The 17,544-nt window shown below is 34.0% G+C and overlaps 1 protein-coding gene across 1 annotated transcript in view; it reads right to left on the bottom strand.

The window, feature by feature from the left end:
* GPC5 (glypican 5) overlaps positions 1–17,544 on the bottom strand; it is a 1,030,679-nt gene that overhangs the window by 571,190 nt on the left and 441,945 nt on the right. Inside the window, exon 3 of the mRNA XM_044669349.1 lies at positions 16,619–16,752. Coding sequence (XP_044525284.1) covers positions 16,619–16,752 — 134 coding nt within the window. The remainder of the gene's footprint in view (positions 1–16,618; positions 16,753–17,544) is intronic.

A 17,544-nucleotide genomic window follows, 5' to 3' on the forward strand; every position in this document is an offset into this window, starting at 1 on the left:
TATCATTAACAGTCTGTTTTAGTGAAACTTTATTCGTCTCTACCATCATTTTAGTCTGACTTTTCATTTGAGTGTTAGGAAGTACAATAGCAAAAACTGAGATAAACTTTCTACCTTCAAAGTTCTCAGTAGTGCTTAGATGTCAGAGTGTTGCAATTAATGGGCAGAATTATTTCCACAATGATTTAAAATGGAGCCAGGAGAGCTTTAGGAAAACCTGAAGATATCCACAACAATCCAGAAATATCACACCTAAATTGATCTTACAAAATCAGTAAAGGATCCTGGGCCGCACATTCTTCCTTACTTCCCACAGAAAAATAGATGCCTTATTGAGTCAGACTGAGCCGTCTGGCATATGTTACACTCTTATAGTCTTTACAATATCAGAATCAATTCCAGGCCACCCGATATAGCTTCTAGCTAGTGCTTTCATGGGAATAATTTCCAGATGTTAGGCATGTAAGTATGGCCTGGGCAGTTTCCAGGGTGAACTTGTTTAGTGGAGAATTCATTTTTCTTCCTTCAAGCTTAAGGCACATTTCTGACTTTCATGTGAATTGGGGCAATAACTATATCCAAATACAATGACACTGGGTTCACCTTGTAACCTTCCAGGTCCTCAGAGAACAACCTGGGGAATTTGTTAACTTCCTGTAGTCAGGCTATTCTAAGAGTATGACTGCCTCAGACAATTATTCCTGGCGTTTTGAACCAGTTCCTTCCTGAAAGGCTTTTCCTAGATCATTGACTTGGAGCTGAAAGGTACCTTGGAAATTCTCTACTTCAGCTCTCGAGATCCCTTTATTTTATAGCAGAAGTAAATGAGAACAAGAAAGATGACATAATTTTGTTCAAATGATTATCCATATAGTATTTGGAAAACTCAAAATCCAGCTTCTCTGATCTGAAATCCAGAATCCCTTCCATTACACATGTTTTTTGCAATCACTCCCTGTGATATAGAGAGGAGGTTACCTTATGAAAGAGCTATACTGCTAATCCACACTCCATCGTCATGCAATATAAACTATACATACTTTATAACCTTGAACAATGACTTGTGTTGGAAACAACTTTGGCCTGGAGCCCTAAGAGAAAATATCGTAGAAAGTATCTCTACTGATTGATACATGGCAATTAAAGTGGATTTCCATTTTATACTAAAAGTTCACATGTAAGTAGTTTTGCAAAAACTGGCATCTTGCTATTGAGTAGCTATTAATATGCTACAACTGGAGGGATTACATTCTTGTGCATAATTATGGTTCCTTCGTCTTTGACTACTGCTTGGATACTCTGTGTGCTCACTTTTAATGGACTTTGAATGTCATGATCTATCATGATAGCATTAGAGGTTTTTTAATATATTAAAAGGTTGTTTTTATATCATCTTTCATTTGTGTATATATCCATTATTTCTCAGACCAGCAAGCCATTCTTTATAACAAGGAATAAAAGAGAGGATGAAAGAAAAGCAGCTATGCAATACAACTTACATTGTGACCATCTCTGAGAACATATGAAATGTTCCACCTATATAATATCCCAACCCTTGCAATGAATGAGGAGAGATTCCTTTTGTAATATATTACCTGAGGCCAAGGTTCTGCATTATAATTACAAATCAAGAAGTCTACATACATTTAGTAAATGCCTACTATTAGTCAAGTACTATGCTAAGCAGGGGGATGAGGAGGAGGAGCTCACAGTCAAATAAAAAAAAAACATTGTAAAACATTAAATTCCTTTTATTTACTCATCATATATTGTTTCCACACTCCTGCTTCTTTCATCCTGCATTAGATCCTCTAAGTTTTCCCATGCTTCCCTGAATTCTCCATATTCCTCATTTCTTACAGCACAAGACTATATTATTATATCAATGAACCAACACTTGATTAGTTATTACCTAATTGAATGGGCACTTAATTTGCTTCCAGTTCTTCATTCCTACAAGATGTGTAGCTATAAATATTTTAGTATAAAGAGGACCTTTCTTTCTAGCTTGACTTCCTAGTGTTATTCACCTAGCAGGGTAGATTACTTTTTCAGAATCTGTACTTCAATTTTTAAAAACATAGATCAATAATACATGGAGTGTTCGATACTTTAAGTAGTGGTCAGTATCTATGAATTGATCTGCAAACATTGTGGCACACATTTTTATATGTGGTCAATTAAATGGAACACACACACATATGTGTGTATATATATTCTACTCTACATTGTGTATATATTCTACTGACCCTTTGGGCAAAGGTTCTCTACTTTTTGTTTTATACAGCAAGAATAGTAGGAATAGCACTTTTAAATTATTTAATATATAGTGGTGGAGACTACTTGGCTAAAGGTTTACCTTAAGCCATCATAATATCATTTTTGATTCTATCAAGAGTTACATTAGAAGGCATCATTGAAAAAATCCATACATAAGATCTTTTAAAATAGATAACTAAGACATCCCCCATATTTCAGTATCAAGAAAGTCCTTTAATGCATGCACCAAATTTGCAATGTATGAAGGATTTCACACAGCAATTCCAATTGCAAAGATGAAATAAATCTTTGCGTGGTGACTGATGATGTTGACAAAAACATCAGTTTTCAATCATTTCCAATTTTTTCTTTGTCTTAGGCTAACAAGTGGAGCTGGGGAATGTAATCATGCCATTGTTCATCCTCACAGAGAGTAACATCATATAATTCTTTTCAAAATCCTTTATCTTAATTTTTAGGTGTTTTTTTAAATGGATAGTCTGCATAAGAATCAAAGGAAGTAGATTGTTGGACATCAACCTCTTTATTATATCTCAATGCATCTATTCAAGTTCTGAGATACAAGCAGAAGCAATTAGCTGGTGCAGCAGATAAAGCACAGCGTATGGGGTCAGGAAGACCAGAGTTCAAATTTCACCTCAGATACTTATTAGCTGTGTGATTGTGGGCAAGGCACTTAAACTCTATTTACCTCAGTTTCCTCAACTGTAAAAGGGAAGTATAGTAATACATACCTCCCAGAGTTGTGAAGATAAAATGAGATCATATTTATAAAGCAACTAGCATAGGGCAGGTACTATATAAGTAAGGGAAGTTTCTAGAAATGTTTATTCCTTTCCCTTTTCTTATTAATATTATTCACTCATTTACTAGAGAACTTGAGAAGAGTTACATTATGAGTAGTTGCCCAGGCTTAACAATATTCCATCCTCATCTGCAGATAAGTGTGGTATTGAAAGTGATAGGCAAGAGATAGACAAGCCTACAGTATGACTTTATTACTAAAGAAGCCATTCTCTACAAAATTTTATAATAGAATCTCCCTGTGGCATACAAATCAGAAAAATAAAATCACTATATCCAGATCTACATTCTGAGAAGTCTTGGTGTTTTGTATGATAGGATTTTTGAGAGAAAACTTCAATTTCAGTGATATTTTTGCTCTTTAAAAAATTCAATGTAAACTCATCTTAGCACAAAAATACTATTTCTATTTGGAGGGGAGATTTTGAAATTAGAGATTTTTCTCTTTTCCTCCAAAATTTCCTATATTCCTATTTATTCTGTGAATATTGCTCCATGCCCCGATAGCCCATTTTCATAAATTTTTAAAATATATTTCAAGCCCCAAAGTGTTCAGTGGTCAAATTGTTCTGGGAATTACTGCTCTAAAGGCACAAAAAACTAATTGCAAATCAAATGAATAAAAGTCATTCATGAAACACTGCAGACTCACCAAGCACACATATGTAACAGAACCATTTTGAGAGAGAATGTAGTCAACATTGTCTCTCAATTGTTTTATTTTCAAATATATACAAGCATCCAAACATTATACAGGCATTATCTCTAAGGGAGAAAAGGAAGTACAAGAGAAAGTATTCATAATGTATAACCTAATGGACCAGGAAATTTTAAAAATCACTTATTTTGTTTTACAGCATATATTTTGTGAATTTATAATAGTTATATTTCTTTGAGCTTTTGGGGATTAATATTAAAATGACCTTATATCCCCTACACGATTTACAGGCTGGGGCAAAACTCTCGCAGATCTTGGGTGGTAAAAGAAAGCCAGATTGAGCCTAGATATTAATTGGGAGGAAATTTATTATTTTTTAATCAATTTTAGCAATCAGTTGCTTGTTTGTTATTACAGAGTATAACAGTGTTCAATAAACAATTGTTTTTCAAGCTATTATTTTGTTCTAACTACTGAATAGGCATTGAGGTTGCAAAAACCAAAGCATTTAGGCTTAACTGGTAAGTACTAGATTTGGATCAAAAAATTTAACTATATTCAAATTCCACCTCTCATATTTACTAGCTTTTTGTCTATGGGCAGCTCGATCAGTCTGTGCCTTTGTTTCCTGATCATTTTAAGTGACAATAATATACTACCTTCCTATCAAGATAATAATAAAGAACTTTGTAAACCATAATAATTTAATACTTTTATGGATCGGTGGTGAGAGAATGAGGGGTACCAATTCTCAATATTCTCATATGATGAACAATTCCTGTTCATAGTGTAGCATTAATCCTCAATACCGCATCCTAGAAAAGGTTATCTTCTAGTTCATTTAATAATTAATAGATGCCAGTAAAATAGCTTAAAGTTCGACATACGCATGAGCTACTGGGATTATTTGGACAATAACATGAAACTACTTCTCCAATTTCAATTGGGCAACACTAAAGGAAATACAGTATCATGAAACAGTGAAAAAGTATATAGCCTTTATGCTGAAGAACAACATATTAGCTATGGAATTAGTTTGAGTTATTGGAATGCTAATGAGGACACAGTCTGAATAGTCTTAGTTCCTTCCAAGGCTATAACAAAATGGGGTGGGAATGAGAAGAGAATACAAAATTTTGTTTTAGTTGTGTTGCATTTTACTAGTACCAGGACATGCCTTTCCTTTTTCACCCTTGCTCCCTATCCCAGCTGGGCATCTCATTTGTCTCCACCTGCAAGCCCTATGTTAGCCACACTTGGGAATTGGTTCCTGACTTCTCAGGAAGCATATAAAAACTGCTGGACTGATGCCTCATTATCAAGTCATCAAAGAATCTTATAATTGGTACTTCACATCTGTTCTCCTGCTGGCTTTACCTCCTTTTCATTTTAGATCTCCTAATCTCTAATTGGTTATTTAGACTTTTGACCACCCACATTGCTCTGTCTTTTTGGTTCCTAAAGACCTCAAGTTCTTAGACATTGGATTAATAATACACCTTGCTTTGCCCTCAGGTATTAGTGCCCCTTTGTTTCTTGTTTCTTTAATTAGTTTCTGGCCAACAGCTTGTCTTCATCCCTCTTATTCCTATAACCTTTTATTCTAGCTTTTGTACTCTGTTGTTAAATTCCTGCTTCTTTATCTTTCGCTTCACCTAATATCAACTCCCTACCCAATTTTTGGGAGGTTTTAAAATAACTGTCAAATAATAACCTGTAATTATAAGTCCATGCTAAATGTTGTTCTACATTAAACATCAAATTCTTTATCGATTGGAATATGATATTCATTTCCATAGACTAAATTCACAAATAATAAATAATAATGGCTTATTTATGAAGTACTGATGGGTTGTATTTTATTTTGCTTTTAGGAACCTACTTTCATATCACCTTTTCTGGGACTATAAATGGTATGTTCATTTTAATTGTTTAAAATTAGTAATATTTTTGAAATATGAGGACTTCCTTCAACCAATCTTGAACTCGGTGAGTCAATGTCATAGTAAAAATATGCATAATATATAAATGTCTTATTAAGGTACATCTGGTTTTAAAATAATTATTTTTTTTGCTTTCAGAGATAACATCTATATTAATAAATGGGATTTATATAGCATTTCATAAAGAGTCATAATATCTTTTGAGATTCATAGAAATCCTGTGAGGTAGGTCCTATAGATATTATTCCTGTTTTATAAATGAACAGGCTGGTACAGTGGCCTGGAGGGTCAGACAGACATGGGTTCAAGTCCCACCTTTCACATTGGCTACTTAACCTGTTGGCAAGTCATTTGATCTTGTAGCTCTCCAGGCAATACCCCAAGACTGCATTTTCTGTCTTTCCTGATAGGTCTTGACAGAGAGGTTTCCTCACTAGTAATTCATTACGAAGACAAAGTAAATGTTGACAGAAAAAAAATCAGATAACTGATGAGTAGACAAATGAATTTACTGTGGTCCTATAGCTACTTAGTATGTGAGGAAGGTTTTAAACTCAAGTCCTACCTCATTCCAAATAGAACACTGTATCTGCTTCACCATGCTTAGAACACTATATTGATATGACATGCTGCAGAATAATTGATTACCTAGTAAAGAAATTAATGTATGTATTTTGGCAGTAACTAATATAAATATATATGTGGATTTAAAATTTATACACATGCATTTGGTTTGATAATCCTAGTAAATTCAAATGACACTGAGTAAAACTGACACCATTTCAACTCTTTCCCTATTTCAAATGCATTAATTTCAGCAATTTCTATGTCATCAGCATGGTTCATGCTTGACATTTGGAGTTTACCACCACCCTATTCAATGTAGTATAGAACAAATTCATTTGCTCTAATAGAGGATGACTTCGTAAGCTACTTAGACGTCTGCTGTGCTGTGCTCATCTCTTTAGCCATGCAATTTTATCTACACTGCTAAATCCCAACTACCACCAAGTATTTGGTAAATTTTGGTTTTCCCAACAATGCCTGATAATATGCTCTGCTGTTGGGAAGGGTTGTGGAGGCAAGATAATCATTATATATTTCTCTTCAAATGGAAATGCAATAAAGATATGCTCTTTCCATTTATTCGTCATCTTTAAAACAATATTTAAGGAGACTTAAATTATATAACCTTTTAGGTAGAAAAATTCATATTTCTAATTTTTTCTACCTTTTCCTCAATCTCACATAGTCCTCCAACATTTTAAATTATTTTTCCTAAAACGTGTGACACTCTCTATTACACATCCACCCACTCATGCATACATTCAAATCTCCTTAATTGGCACATGCTTAAATAGGATGCTTGGCTAATTGGAATGCTTGCTGGAGAACAGATGGGGCATTGGTGTTGAGACTCTGTCTTAATTTATTGTCCTGGGGTTTTCCTAATTACCCACTTAATTGGCACAGCCACACCACTTTGAAATAATAATGTACAGCTAATTATCACCCATTTAAGACTGCTAATAGCTTGCTTCTTACCAACTAAATTCAAGGAACCAAGCAGGGAAAGGGATCTGCCATGGGGAAATCATTCTGCCTGGGCTGGTTTAGACAGCTACATCAGTGCTATGCAGTTTCCAGCTGCACCAACTTGGTTGCTGTCTGTAAAACAGAAGAGTTAGCCTCACATTCACTGGTTAAAAGAATACTACTTCTTCCTTTTCCTCCTTCTCCAACCTTTGATGAAACTTGGAACTGGCCTGGTGCTTCAGTTAAAAGAGTAGGATCAATAACTCAGCTTTTCAATTAGCTCATCATTAGCATGTTGTATAGAAAGGATGAATTAGGGGAGATGGAATAAATTCAATTACATCCCCAAGGTGCAGTGTTAAAGAATTCAGTTCAGTTGCTGGGAAGGAAAAGTCTTCCAGCTTCTAAGTTGCAGGGAACCTGGCCTAGTTAATGAATATGCCCAGTACAGCAGTTAGTGCCAAGCAGAGGTTTTAATAGATGATTGCACTTCTCCCAGTGTTGGGAGCAATGGAGATGAGAAGGCAAAAGAAACAATGAGACATGAAAGAGCATGGAAATCAAAAGAAGAATTCAACTAGGAAATAAGAAAGGCCAAGCAGAAAAGGGAAAGGGTAAAAGAATCCAGAAGGAGTATTAATAAATAACTTTGAATTAGAGAAAGAAAGATTTCTGTTCAGTGATAGATTGTGTTTCTAGAATGTCCACATTAGAAATTTACATTCAGGCCAGGTGTTGAATCCAGTGCTCTTCCAGTCTCTCTAACTCCCATAATTCAGTTCTTTTAAAGCTTTCAGTTAATGGTGCTCATAACCAAATTACAGATCTAACTAAGTCTAAAAGAGACAATCCCTTCTGGTTTCTTACTAGTGAATTAAATTTATGATCACATGACAATTCACAAAACCTTTATTTTTTGACAAAGGATGATTGTTTTCATTTGCATGCATGCATATATGTATATAGGTAGGTATGTATGAGTAGAATGAACTTATTGGTTATTTAGAAGAAGAGGATGCATGGACATACCATGTGAGCATAAGAAAAATGGTTTTGTCAACTATTAGCAAAACCATTTCTTGGACCAATCAAATGAGCTCCCAACTGGAAGAATACTGTGATGCTGCCAAAAAGTCTAGGAAATAGAGGGGGAAATAGTCTATTTTGTCCTTATAGGAGTATTGATCTGAGAAGGAAGATTGTTTATAAAGTAGGATAACTGGAGTAGATAGAAACTTCTAAGCTTTGGGGAGAGGGAAATTGTAATTCTCGATAGTGTTACATTCCTCCAAAGCAAGAATTAGGGATTCTTATTAAAGGTAAAGAAAATTTACTTCTGTTCCCAGTATGTACAAGGAAATATTAGTCAGTTGGTCTATATTATAAGGTTCTAATTATAGCTTCACCATCTACTAATCTTGAGCCAGAAGACAAATTACTGAATGTCTCTGTGCTTCCATATGTAAAATTTAAATTCTAATTCCTTCCCTATCTGACTCAGAATTCCATATGTAAAATTTAAATTATAATTCCTTCTCTATCTGACTCAGAATTCTTTGGAGGATCAGATGAGATAATGTATGGGTAAGTGCCTTTGAAAAGCATAAAATGTTATGTACATGCAAGGCATTATTATGTAATTAATCTTTAGCCCCCTCCTACAATAACTATTACTCTCTCAACAACACTTCAATTAGAATCATGGGCTAATTTATTCTATAAATGACTATTTACTTGACAATCCCCTTTTTCAGCTACCAGTTCCTATATGGTTGTTCTAATTCCTGTCTACACCAGTCCTACTCCTTTAGCCAACACTTCTACAATCTCCATTCAGTTAGAGTTAGCAGACCTCTCTCTTAATATTCATTCCACACTTAACAGTGGCCCTCACCTGAAGACACCACATTCCTCACCAATGCTAGCTGTTCCTTCTCTCATGCCCCTGATACATAAATTAAGGAGGTTGTGATTGAGAGGTAAGAGCCTAGAAGTGAATTAATCTAGTTTCCTTTATTTTATAGACAAGAGAAAAGGCCCAGAAAAGCAAAATTACTTGTCTAAGGTCATATGAAGAACGGTAATATCAGCAGAAATAACAATAATAGCAGCAGCAGTATAGGTTGTGGCAATGATGACAGTTGATATTTGCATATTACTTTAAGGGTTGATAAGCACATCATATATGTGTTTATATATACATGTGAATATCTAAACATATACATATTTATAAATATACATAAGATATATGAAATGGTTACATAATAGATATTATTATACAATGCATATGATAATCATTATATTACATCAATGTTATTCCCCAAAAGTTATGTCATTTAAATAATTTAAAGCTATAAAAATTTATATATATATATGTATATATATATATTACTTGAGATGTATAATGTGACTACCATTTAATAATATAATCTTTCATTGGATTCTCTAAGCAATCCTAGGAGCTAAGTGACCTAGAAGGTCAGTGGTGTCAATATCAATTAGAAACAAATTGCTACAGGCTCATATTGATTTAGAAAACCACAAATTAACATTATTCATGTTGTATTATATTTTCACTTATCTGGATAACCTTTTCTCGATTACATTTTAATATTGTTCAGCCCACCCTCAGGAGTTTTGTGGTTACATGTTACAGGGGACCTTGAGTTTCATACCTTTGCTATAGATAATATTATTTTCATTTTTCCAAAGAAGAAAAATAAGAATCAGAGAGAGCAAAAATGTGCCAGTGGTCACAGATGTAATTAAGTGTCAGAGGTAGAGTTGAAATCTAGGTCTCTCTGATTTGAAATTCAGCATTCTTTTCACAATAAACAAGACTTGAAGATTTGTACCTGATGAAAAGGCAATATATGGAGTGCTTCTCCCTTCCAGAAACATGACTTCTGTGATCTTGGGATATGAAGCTTGTTTGAAGACAAATCTCATTATATTGCTTTGAACAATATCCTGTTGCTATCACCTACCAAGCTTTAGGGCATTCTTTGACATTTTACATCCTCAGCACCTGGTTAAAAGTATTCCCACTATTTTAACCTTTATGACTGTGCTTGAGGAATTCAGTATTTGTGACAGATGACCCTTCTAATATCCTTATTCCATCAAGCTCCTTTTTGGTGATCCCCACCTGCATTCTACTGCATCTACCTAAGGGCATGATCATATCTACACCTCTATTGGGAAAAATCATGACCGCTGACTTTCACTTCTGTGGTCATGAACTTCTATGCTTCTTTCACTCCAATTTCCAAATTATACCCCAACCTGATTTTTCTCCCTTATCAGGACCCTGAGTTCCTCAGTCTTTTACTCCTACTTTATTCTCCTGATCCATCATCACTAACATGGCTTCATTTCTCTCTCCTCATTGTTCTGAACTGATAGTAAGTCAATTAAGCAAACTATTGTCTTACATCTTTTTTTCACTAATTCCATATATCACTTTCATTACAGCTTTTCTAAGACTTTTTTTTATCACACTTTCATCTGCAACTCAATATCCTCTCTCACACATAGAGCTTTAATTACTACTATTCCACAAGAAGAAAGAGGCCATCCTTTATATGTTGCTCTAGCTCTTATCTACTAGGGTCCCAAACATTTTTATGTTTTAATTAAGCATCAAACATATGGCAAAGGGGCTGCATGTGGCCTGGAACACTCCTGAATATAACCCACACCAGATTAAAATGTAATTCGGAAATATTTAAAATAATAAATGAATAAAAATTCAACATACAAGGTATTATGTTTTTAAATTGTTAATATGGAGCCCACAGAGATCCATGGTTTTGGTGGCCATATTTCTATTTTTGAGTTGGACACCACCCTAACCAACTCAATGTCTTCTCCTTTGCCCTCACCTTAGAAGATGAGGTGACCCTTCTCTGGAAAAGCTGACCATGATTTCATTCTCTCAAGTTACCTGTTAAAGATCATTCCACTGATTACTTCTCACTTTATCCTCTTTAGTCACTCCCTCATTACTAGCTCCTTCCTCAGGAACCAAAAACTTGCAAAACTCTCCCTCATATTAAAACCTTTCCCTGATCCTGTGATTTCTTCAAGAGATGATCTTCCTTATCTTTTTCTACTTCACTACAAAATTTCTAGAAATAATAACTACTTTCTGACTCTATTTTCTCACTCTTAATTATTTCTCATTAACTCATTTATTAAAGCCACATCATCTATTTTCCATGTGATCTACTGTAAGAAAATTCACCCAAGTTAATTACCACTTAATTGCTTTAACTAATGCTTTTTCTCACTCTCATCAGTCTTCTTGTAGCATTTGAAACTCTTACCATTCTCCTAGTATTGTGGATTCTGTCTGCTACCCTAACTCCCAAGACATTACTTTTTCTAGCCCCACACTCTTTTTTCAACTCTAGTCCCACATCTCCAGCTGCTTATTGGATATCTGCTTCTGGATGTACTATAGGTAAACTTACTCAGTCTAAAACTAAATGCATGATCCACCCTTTCACCTAATTGCTGTCTTTCATTGTATACCACAGACAAATATCAGTAACAACACATCTACCACTTCTTTCAATCCATTTTCAATCAGGTTTTTTTTTTCTGGGCCTAATCATTTTAACTCATTTAGATCAACAAGGGGCTATCTTACTGCCTGTGTTTTATCTTAAGTTTAATCTCTGTTTTTATTATTATTTTTCCAGTCCAAAGACTGTTCTCATAGTTAGAAAAAAGAAGTAACCTATATTAAATTGTTTTACCTTCTAAATTTTATTATCCCATCTCTCCATGTTTGGCTCTCCCTTCTTCAATTCCCACATTTCTCCTAACAAAATATTTTAAAAACACTCTTTTTTTTTACCTTTAGTTTGCCAAATAAGTCTCAACTAATTTAGATTTTCAGTTTTCCTAATTCTATTTTTGTTGGACCACATAATGCTTTTGTATTAATATTCCATTGTCTGACTTTGCTTCCTTTTCTATGTTTTTTTTAAATCAAAAGTTGTTAATCAGTTCTCTAGGCATAGATATCCATTCCTTTTCATTTACTTAAAATAATTTTTACTTTTTGTTTTAAAATTTGCCTTTTGAAGATATCTCATTCTTTCTGCCTGATTTCCTAGGCTAGGATAACCTACCGATTCTTTTTCAGAATCCTTTGAAATATGTCCTCACAAATTATAGGATTCAAAATCTAAGGCTATCTTTCTTTCTCTTCTATCATAGATTCTAAATGGAATGGGTACTCCTCCCTTCTCAATATCTTAAGGACTCCTTCATTTTACCTTCAACTTTATAAGTAGTTCTTTTTTTTTCAGAGCGAATTAGGTTCAGAATAGCACCTAATACTTCCCACTCTTTGAACAATTGGAGTATAATTAAATCAATAAATATATTATGTGAAGAAGGGATTACCTCTCCCCTATCCATTTTTAGATTTAATCACCAGAAGCATATACACTCTACTTATCATTAAGTGGGGGAGTTCTGTGACCCACACGTGTGAAAGTGGACAACGAATCAGAATCAACTCACTGCCCTCTGGGCAGTCCTAAGCAAAACTATAGCTGTAATTGGTCCACGTAAAGTGGAAGGAAGGCCCAGGAAGTTACGAAAGGAATGCTCTTTAAAAGTGGCAAGAACTTCCTGTGAGGAGGTCTTTCATCTTCAACTTGATCTTGAAGGAGCTCTGGCTGGGGACCTCAGACTGCTCTTGAATTTTTCCTTAGAACTACCATGTGGGTGAGAGAAAAAGGATGATTTCATTTTCCTGGTTTTCCTGGAGGAACTAGCCTCTGGAGAGGAGGCCTCATGGCTAAAACCCTTGTTTAATTTACCTCTGGGCCACCTTTGCTAGGGCCTCTGAATCCTCTGAAGCCCTGCCTGATTCTGAACAGGCCTGAGTAATTATCTACTCTCTCTCTGATTTCCTTACTTTCACTCTTTCTCCTTTTGCAAATAAACTGTCATAAAAAAGTCATTCTGACTTGAGTAATAATTCCTAGAGAACACACTCTTATAAATTTAGTACAATCCTTCAAATTTTTACCCCATACAATTATTGACTGCTCTGTTTGCTATAGAAGATGCCTATATAAATAAAGTCTGACATTTCCAAGTTTCCTCCACAGATATCATATACATACATAAATGCTTCTCAATCCTCCACTTCTCTACAGTTTAACCTACTATCCCACTAAGATCCAGGGTAACTAATGGGCCAAATATGCATTTTTGAGTTAAGGCCTCTAGCTCACCTTGCTTGATATTCATAGACTTTGCTTTCATATATGCCCAACTGAGTCTATAGAGTTTATTGTTAGTTTGTTTCTTGAATTTTTGACTCTTTGAAATTCATGAATAGGCAGTTAGGGATATGGCTGATGATGAGTTCTAATCCACTTTCAGGTATTTACTAGCTCTGAGACTAGAATAAGGTTATTTAATCTCAGTCTCTAATCAAATCAGGAAATTTCTCTTAAGCACCTTTCAAATCTTATAATTCTATAAATGCCAACATTTATGTATTTTATATTATTATTACTATTATTTTAATTTTTGCCACTCTTTCTATAGTGTTTGCACTCTCCATGGCAACTAGGTAGTGGGATACATGCAGGCAGATTTTTCTCTAATATTTTCTTTTCAGCTTAAACTTTGATTAATTTGCTAAACTCTAAATAAATACATTTTATTATACAGTTTTATGGGCACTTGATCTTTAGTCAATTCCATAATTCCTCTATTGTAAGCTGTAGTCAAGAAATACAAATTCTCTTTTGGGATGTAATCCTCTTGAATATCCATACAGTTTTCAGATCTGCAAATCTGTCATGACTTCTTATATTCAATCAGCAACAGTGATAAAAATGCCACCTGTGTCTCCCATTTCTTTCAGGAGTGGGAGGGGGAGAGAACAAGCATTTATTGAGCACAGGTGTATACTAAGTATTCTTCATTTGATATTCAAACAGTGAAAATTGAGGGAAACAGAGGTTAAATAAAGTACCTAAGGTCACAAGTCAATCAATGTCCAAGCCTAAATTTGTACTCAATGTCTCATCCAGACCCAGTGTTGTATTCAGTCTGCCATTTAGCTGCCTCCAACTAGAAATAGTTCTTAGAAATTCAATCTATATTCATTCTGGAAGTTCACTCATAAATGCCACCTATGAATCACCAAAAGATGATAGTAGTCATTATTAACAAACTTAACCCTAATATATTTTATTTTATTACCCTTATACACAGTTTGGGACTGAAAATTAAAAACCATTCAATGGAGCTGAATATTTTCTTATCTTCTCTTCAATGGTCATGGGTTTAAATTCACTGATAATATCTTTTTATCAGTCAGAAGATTGCTCTACATTGTAAAAAAAGCAAAAGCCATAAAAAATTGAATAATTCATCCATTTTTATGTTGTCTAATATCACTGGCCTCTCCACCCTAAGTAGAGATCCTAATCTTTCTTTCCTCTACCTGTTATTCTATATGCATCATTTTAAAAACCTTTTTTATTATCTTTGACTTTTCTTGCCAGACTCATTTCATACTCAGATTTAGCATTCCTGATTTTTTTACAGGAGCTTTCCAGTCTTTGGTAAGCATCCTCCATTACAATTCTTGCTTTATCTTCTATAAACATCTTTATTTTTAAAATCTGTATTGCCCAAAAAGTCTCCTATCTATATCATTTTCTTTAAACTTTCCATCTTAATTATAATCACTGATTTTTGTGCAATAAGAACTTCCTTAAAGAAAGAATCCCATATACCTTGGATTAACTTTTCCTATACAGTCTCAGGTCATGAAATTCTGAACTTCTTCTGCCTGTTTGAAAACTATTCTTTAAAAACACGTATGTGTCAGACTATGCATTGTCTGTTTTTCCCACTGCCCCACCAGCCCACCTGGAATTGTCACTGGTTGTCTCATTTCAATCTGGATGACTGCATGTACATTATTCTCCGTACTGTTAAGAATGAAATTATCATCAAGACAACTCAAGAGAATATTCATTGCTTTCTACTTTTATATGAGAGAGATAAATAGAACTCCAGGATATTATAAGTAAAGCTACATCTACTCCTTCACACCTTCATTTACACTCCACAGTATATCATGCTTTTGTGACAGAATTATTCATCATTTCCTCAACTCATCACGTACTTATTTTTGCCTACTTTCTAGGTTCTTTGGTATACTTCAGTTATAATGTCATTCTTATTTTTCTTTCCATTAGCTATTATTTCTCTTTACCCTATTCCAATGCCTAATCCCCACCATGGTTCTCAAATTTCCTGTCTTGAGTACAACCTTGTAGTATTTCATGCTATTCTGCCACTATTCCTCTAATCTTTGTTCATTTTGAATAAATATAACATTCTATAGTCCTATTAGTGGTGAGTCTCATCTGTCATTACACTGAAATCAATGAGGTTGAAACATACCTCCTTTGTCAAAGACTTTTCATTTCCCCTTGTTTCTTACCACTATACTGCATATTTCTGTAATGAATCCTAAGGCTCCATGCTTTATTATCCCCTCTTTTCATAGATCCTGTCTCCTCTGAATTACTTGTCTTTTCCACTTAAAGTCTTCCTCCTGTCACATACCTGCTGCTGCCTTTGGGCTAAAGATAGTTTTGGTTTAAAGCCCTGAAGAAACTCTGCCATTATTTTTGTTGTTGTGTTGTTTCTATTTAATAAGAGATGATCTTGTGATATTGCTTTGATATAGATATTAATTTTATATGTTAAATGTGATGATAATAAAAATGTACATTAATTTTAAGCAAACTACTCCCTGTTTTTCCTTTCTAAGTCAATCTATATCATTTTAGTTCCATTCCACAAACATGTATTGAATGGCTATATATGCTTTAATCTGTACAAGATATTGTAGGAGTCATAAAGATAAATAAGACATAGTCCCTGACTAGAGGAGGTTCATGATGTAGTAAGGGAAATAATGTGGTTTATTACAACAAAAGGTCAAATTAGACATCTGCAAAAGAACAATGTACAATGGGGAAAAAAAGAGAAAAAGAATTCCTAATCACATAGGTAAAGGAGATTCAAGAGAAAAAGTCAATAACCTTAAATTCTTAACCAACTATGTTTTCCAGAGTCCATGACCACAGCCTTACCTTTAAATTTTATATGATATATGAGCCATCTCCTAATGTAGAACCTAGATTTTACAAAAGAGCCCTATCCCAAATAATTAATGAAAGAGTATTTTTATTGGTTTTTAAAACAATTAATTTTATTCTCTTCCTTCTCTCCTGGTGTATTTCTTTCTTTTTTTCTAACTTATTGTGGTCCATTCTGTTGTAAAATTAATGGCTTACTTTCTTCTTTCTTTCTGGTTGTAAAACTAATGTCTTACTTTCTTCTGCTGGCAAGACTTTCTTCACCATCTCTTGAAGAGATCTTCATTCCTTGCTTATCTTTACTCTGATCAAGAGAACAACCAGGGGTTTGCGTGGGTGTTCTTACAGGGGGACCACAGATCTTGTTCACCTTGTTAAAAAAAAAGTAAGAAAGAGTTAGTAATAGAATTTTGAGGAATTATCAACCCCTTCCCATATGAAATTCCCCCAATTCAAGTATGAAAGCATAGACTTATATAATACACATAAGTATTCATTTGTATGTATATATATATTATTTATATATATTAGGTAATATATATTAAGTATTTATTCATAATAGGCTACAAAAACAGAATTTTATGACATTTTCAAACTAAGCTTCATTGATAAATAGCAATAATGATAAATAAAACAAAGAAGAAAAGTTGAATGATAGGGTTAGGATTGTTTTCTACTATATAATGTGTTTATATAAGATATACTGGATATTACAAGAGGTTCAGGAAATGGACTTGAATCACCGATATAGCATATGCCTGGAAAGGAAAGCCCTTTTATCAATGTTGGTTTTTTATCTGCTATTTAATTTATAATCGTCATGTTGCCTCTCTAGGCATCTTAATTGAAATGTTAAATGACTTGCCCAAGTTCAAACAATCAGAATGTGTCAGATGCAGGACATGAATGCAAGGCTTCCTGGCTTTAAAGCTGGATCTAACTGCTATACTATATTCTTTATATAATTCAAAGGATTATAATTTTATCAATATCAATAGTACATAAATAAATGTTGGACACAGACTGGAATTCTTCTGAACTATACTGTGTAGTATTCACAAGGTATTGTGGAAAGAAATTAATAAATTAAAAAATCCATGACCTGGTAATGCAGGTTCTCAGGATATATATATATATATATATATATATATATATATATATA

This window comes from Gracilinanus agilis, chromosome 3 (genome assembly GCF_016433145.1).
Source record: "Gracilinanus agilis isolate LMUSP501 chromosome 3, AgileGrace, whole genome shotgun sequence".
In the NCBI taxonomy this organism is placed as follows: domain Eukaryota; kingdom Metazoa; phylum Chordata; class Mammalia; order Didelphimorphia; family Didelphidae; genus Gracilinanus; species Gracilinanus agilis.